This window comes from Xylocopa sonorina, chromosome 5 (assembly GCF_050948175.1).
Source record: "Xylocopa sonorina isolate GNS202 chromosome 5, iyXylSono1_principal, whole genome shotgun sequence".
NCBI classification, from domain to species: Eukaryota; Metazoa; Arthropoda; class Insecta; order Hymenoptera; family Apidae; genus Xylocopa; species Xylocopa sonorina.
Genome location: NC_135197.1, coordinates 12,755,149 through 12,761,108, shown reverse-complemented (window position 1 = coordinate 12,761,108; position 5,960 = coordinate 12,755,149). Strand labels below are relative to the sequence as shown.

General features: G+C 33.7%; 3 protein-coding genes across 3 annotated transcripts; 1 reads left to right on the top strand and 2 right to left on the bottom strand.

Moving 5' to 3' along the window:
• Positions 1-224: 224 nt before the first annotated feature.
• On the bottom strand, positions 225-1,054 carry Polr3g (RNA polymerase III subunit G). Its single transcript, XM_076895333.1, has one exon. The coding sequence runs from the start codon at positions 1,050-1,052 to the stop codon at positions 402-404; it is 651 nt and encodes a 216-aa protein (XP_076751448.1). The 5' UTR covers positions 1,053-1,054; the 3' UTR covers positions 225-401.
• A 207-nt stretch (positions 1,055-1,261) lies between these two features.
• On the bottom strand, positions 1,262-1,674 carry Dph3 (Diphthamide biosynthesis 3). Its single transcript, XM_076895334.1, has one exon. The coding sequence runs from the start codon at positions 1,517-1,519 to the stop codon at positions 1,265-1,267; it is 255 nt and encodes an 84-aa protein (XP_076751449.1). The 5' UTR covers positions 1,520-1,674; the 3' UTR covers positions 1,262-1,264.
• Positions 1,675-2,250: 576 nt separating this feature from the next.
• On the top strand, positions 2,251-5,960 carry Ari-2 (E3 ubiquitin-protein ligase ari-2). The gene is made up of 8 exons (XM_076895374.1): positions 2,251-2,446; positions 2,961-3,483; positions 3,588-3,819; positions 3,891-4,008; positions 4,083-4,307; positions 4,378-4,590; positions 4,669-4,818; positions 5,262-5,960. Exons 2-8 carry the CDS (start codon positions 2,961-2,963, stop codon positions 5,268-5,270), a joined length of 1,470 nt encoding a protein of 489 aa, XP_076751489.1. The 5' UTR covers positions 2,251-2,446; the 3' UTR covers positions 5,271-5,960.

Here is a 5,960-nt window from a genome sequence, read left to right as displayed (position 1 = left end):
TATTATGGCTATATATATATTATATATATAAATATATATATTATATATTAGAAATTGAAATACTCGTAATAAAGAACACGCCGACGCTTCCTGTGACCTTGGTCTGTTTTAATTATTTAAAAAAGAACAACAAACAAATTAATTTCCTACGTCACAGTACATTGCACACCATCCCCCAAATGCCAATGTTTCATTTGAGAAATGTAAGTAATAAAATCTCGTCGTTGTTTAAGCATTAAGAAATAATTTACTATCTGTACACGCGATTCGGTAAGAAAAATATACATATATATACACAAACATTTCCGTACAATGCTCAACTAGCAGCTTGTAAGTATTTTAGTCCAATTATCAGAGACAAACAGAAATTTCCAATTCTTATAAAAAGAAATGCTCATATATTAATAAATAGGTCCATCGTCTAAATTATCATCTTCGTCCTCGTATCCTTCTCCGTTATCGAAGTAATTGTTTACATAATCGGTTCCTTCGTCCATTTCCTCGTCCACCTCTTCCTCTTCCTCCTCCGCGTGCTCATCATCTTTCTCTTCTGTCTCTTCCTCCTCTTTTTCCTCTTCTTCTACGTCGCTTTGCTGCGAACTCTCTTTCTTCTCCAATTCTTGCAACTTTGTCTCAACGTCAACATTTTTCTGCTTTTTCTCCACTTTCTCGATCTTCGGACCTTTGCGTTTACGCGGCTGAGGCTTCAATTCTGCCGGCATTCTACTCCAATCGTATCTGGTATCGTAACTGCTCTTATCAGTGATCATATCTTGATATCTATCCGAATACCGATCAATATCTTTTTTAATTACAACAGGCAAAACATTGTTAGGCGACTCTCTCATGTACTCTGCATACTCCCTCTTCAATTCTAATAGATAGCACATTTCTGTTGTAATATTTAAAGGTAACGGTTTATACTCCAAGGGAGGATACTTTGGCGGAGGTTGCAATACTGGTGGTGGCAATGCTTCTCCTTTTGCAAAGCCCAACTGTTCTGTGCTAATTGACATGGAAGGCTTACCTCTTCCTCTACCACGACCCGCCATAGCGAAATTGATGATAGTATATATCTTCCAACAATAACAATCGATAGAGTATAAAATGAAAGGCAATATATGCTTCAAGTCTACTTGCTTCGAAAGCAATATATAAGAAGCATAATATTAGTGCCTTCTATATCTATCTTTCAACTTTACTTTGGTTATTCTTAGCAAAAGAAATGCAAAGTAACAACAATCTAATAACATGCCAATTTATCTCACGCCTTCTGGACAATAAGTTCTTTCTCCTCGTTTTTGACAACCTCTTCTTGTTTAGCTGCGAACGCTTCTTTATCGTAAATTACTTTAATAACTAGAGAGCAAGAAGGACATGTGGCCTCCTCTGCTCCAGCAGCTAATTCTGCTTTAGATATTTGGAATTGATCCCCGCAAGGACATGGATAATAGTATACCTCTTCGTCCTCGTCGTATTCAAAATCCTCGATTTCTACTTCGTCATGATACACAGACATAATTGCAAGAACACACGAGTACGAAATTCCTCGATTTTAAGGTTAGATAGAGGTTAGAAAACGCATGATCAACCGGTGATCATAATATAACTATAACTGTGGCGTACATAGATAGTTAACCATGTAGCATAAACAATTATGCAGTTCTGTTTCGCAAAAAAAAAAAGGAATTAAATCCGAAACTTTTCCTGATTTGAAGCTTCTTCAGAATTCAATCACGAATTTCTTTCTATAAAAGGAGAACACCGTTTTTATTCACAAATTTCTAACATAATGTAATGTAACAGCTTTTTAGTAACTTTAGCTGCACTTCCATGTAATTTCTTTGACTCTCTATCTGTTTATGCGAATGAAAAAGGAAAATTCAATTAAGAATGATAAAAAATATACGTTTATCTGTCCATACAAAGGTCACAATGAGATACGTGACATAAGTCACGATCACTTCACGACGCTGTTAAAGTATGATTTAAAAAAAAGTCTATATAAACGAAATTCTATAGAATTTCACAGTGTGCTGGAGAGAAGTGATCAATCGTTCCGGAATTCGTATAAAAAAAGATTCCAACATGCTCGATGTACCATATGAACGGAATTTATAGATATGCCTGTATTATTGTCCATAAATAAATTTTACGCGATTTTAACGATATTTCATATACATACTGTCCTATACTTCGTCGACTTCAGCTGTTTTCCATCAGGTGATTTTGACGTTCTTATCTTCTTTCAGATTAAATGAAATCATCTGTTACAACATCGTTCGCATCATACTACGCCTGACACAAGTGAACATATAGATAGCTCATGCGCCCAGTGTAGCTATTGGTGTAGACGGCTACACAATAGGGCCTTTTAATAACTTTTTCATTTAATTCACAAAATAAACGTATCAATGTATTTTTCTTGATAAATAAAATCGTAAAGGTAGGTTGCCGTTATTACACGCGGATAAAACCGAACGAATAAATACTGTATTGTGACACAATATTCGAGGCTTCATTAAAATGTTTACCAAACGTCATGGAAAGACATTTTTCTTGGAAAATAGTTAAACACAGTGAGCCCATTGTCATTCTATCGATGATTTTGAATAGCGTTTCGATTCTTATGAATAAATCTATTATTTAAACGTGTACATCTTGTACAATCTGAAAATACTGTAAAACTCTATGGTTTCTATATGGTTATTGAAAGCTTTGTTTTGAACCCTTATTCTTTCACTGCATCCATTAATGAAACAATACTATAATTACTTCTTATCATATCTTGTCTATTATTCATTTACGATATACTGATATATTGCAATCTTTGCGAATAAATAAGAAAAGTTTAGAGGTTATGGAAAAATAATGTATCTAATATATCATCTTAAATGACATTCAGTAGTCAATATGCAACTATTTTTTCGTCTAATGAAACGGGAATGTTTGTAATATAGATGTCTGCAGAAGAATATGATACTGAAATGGATTACTCCGACTCAGATTGCGGAGATCCAGGCTACGAAGACTATTATAATGTTCAACCATGGGATGGTGAAGGTGATAATGATATAGATAATGATCAAAGTAGAAGAGATCCGGAATATGCTGTATATGATTGTTTAAGAATAGAAGAAGTGGAAAGACTTTTGAATGAAGATGTAGAGATGTTAAGTAATAGCCTTCACATAACGCCATCCTTAGCCAAAGTTTTACTACACGCACAGAATTGGGCATTACAAGATATCATCACAAAGTACCGTACCAATGCTTCCAGTTTGTTAATTAATTCGAAAATAAAACCGATATCTCCATTGGATTCACAGCTGGGATTAAAGAATCAAAGAGGTGGATTATGCCTGGTTTGCGTTACAATTTGTCCTGCTGAGAAATTTTCTACATTAACGTGTGGTCACTCGTTTTGTAAGGACTGCTGGTGTATGCATTTTGAAATACAAATAACTCAAGGTATTTCTACAGGTAAATAACCATTTAAGGGAACAGAGAACAATTGCAAAATCTAGTTTGCAAGAGAACTGAAACATAATTAACAAATGCTTCAATTTAAGTTTAATTTTATGTAGGAATAAGCTGCATGGCACAAGATTGTAATGTCTTAGCTCCGGAAGACTTTGTTTTGTCTCTACTCACTAAGCCTAATATGAGGGAAAGGTACCAACAGTTTGCCTTTTGCGATTATGTGAAATCCCATCCACAATTAAGGTTTTGCCCTGGGCCCAATTGTCAGATGATCATGCGTTCGAAAGAACAAAGGGCAAAGCGAGTGATGTGTTCATCTTGTAAAACTGTATTTTGGTATGCATTCACAGTTTTTAAATAGTTATAAAGTTATGTTATACTATACTTAAAAGTTATAAAACGTTCAGTTTTCGATGTGGTATCGATTATCACGCACCCACTGATTGTAATACGATGAAAAAGTGGCTAACAAAGTGTGCAGATGGTTCAGAGACAGCTAATTATATTAATGCCCACACCAAAGATGTTAGTATCCTTTTACATCTCTACGTATACTTTATATAGTACGATTTTATAGTAAATTGATTTAAAATTTTCAGTGTCCAAAATGTCATATTTGCATAGAAAAGAATGGTGGCTGCAATCATATGCAATGTTATAATTGTAAGTATGATTTTTGTTGGATGTGCCTTGGCGATTGGAAAGCACATGGAAGTGAATACTACGTATGCTCACGTTATAAGGAAAACCCTAACATTGCTCACGAGAGTGTTCTTGCGCAAGCAAGAGAAGCTCTTAAAAAATACCTTCATTATTATGAGAGAGTAAGTTGCTTTTCCAAAGTTCAACTTTATATATAACTGATATATTATCAACTTTCAAACCCTTTTTCAGTGGGAAAACCACAGTAAATCGTTAAAATTGGAAGAGCAAACTCTGGAAGCCATAAAAATGCAGATAAATAAGAAAGTAATGAATTCAAGTGGAACGTGGATCGATTGGCAACATTTATTTGCGGCTGCATCACTTTTAACGCGTTGCCGTTATACTTTGCAGTATACGTATCCCTATGCTTATTATATGGAATCTGGGCCACGCAAAGAATTGGTAAAAATTTCTTTACGTATTTACTATATTTCATAACTTTATATAATGAAACTATAATTATATGATGGATTTTCAAAGTTTGAGTACCAGCAAGCCCAATTAGAGGCAGAGATAGAAGACCTCTCCTGGAAGATAGAACATGCGGAAACAACAAATCGCGGAGACTTAGAGAATCAAATGGACATTGCTGAAAAGCGTAGAGTTACTTTATTGAAGGACTTCCTTGAAGTATAAGTACTAAGAAAGCGTAAATATTCTGTTATATCGTCGTAATCTCATTTACAGTCAGGTTAAACTTATGAAACGATTGCAGTTTAGCTCTTGAAATGAATACGAATATATTTGAAAAAGTATTAATTTCTATGTGGTGTACATGTTAGTTAATCATTCAGCATTAAAAGAAACTTTGGAACAGCGTATAGAATCGACTCAGTTTGACAATGTTTTAGGGTGTAAAAAGAAGAAAGCTATTAGTTTGAAATCTAGTTTTCAAAAACGTTAAATTCAAATGTTTTCATTCAGTTGAACGGCTTTTAAATTATTACTTTTATCTAACAACTTTTCTATTCTTATCCAAAGTAATGTCAACAGAAAAGGATCCAATTTTTATATTTTAATTACGTGTCTATTTGTTATTTATGTAATTATACATAAAGGGAAAAATTCTGTAGGTACCTTAATTAAAAAGGAAGCATCAGTGAGAAGGAATGTTTAGGAAAGTATTGACTTGTATCGACTGATTGTTAAAATTTGACATAGAATGTATAGTAATTTCCTAGTCTAAGAGTATTTCAATGAATATTGTATACTTAATTACAACGCTTTTCTTGAAATTCATATTTAGAATACTATTTTTATCAACGCTTACCGCACAGTTCGACGGGAAATTGTAATAAGAATCATCGATTTCGTGAACGCGTTATCGTACGTATTTTATCAAACAAGTTTAAACGGGGGCTTCGTTTATGTTTAATCGATGAATTCTCTAATTTTCTCATTAAATATTGTTGTTATTAAGAGACGTTGTTTAGTATCAACGATCGATTAAGGATGAAAAACTAGATAGCCTAGCGATTTAATTAGGTGCCAATGAATGGTAACCTTCCGCCGTGTAAATATTGTGGTAATGTAAAAGAATGTGACATTTTCTATAATTAGATGTAAGGTGCATGCAACGATCAAAGACATCCATTAAAAGTCTAGCCGTAATTGAACTTTTTTTCAACTATTTATACACGATATTAGACTAGATAATTTTCTGCGAACGGACGATCGTTTAACAAAGAATTCTGTTTAAATCTAACGGTCGTCGTGCAAAATGAATGTAACAATTGCTATATCACTAAGATAAATAAACTTTATCGCAACAA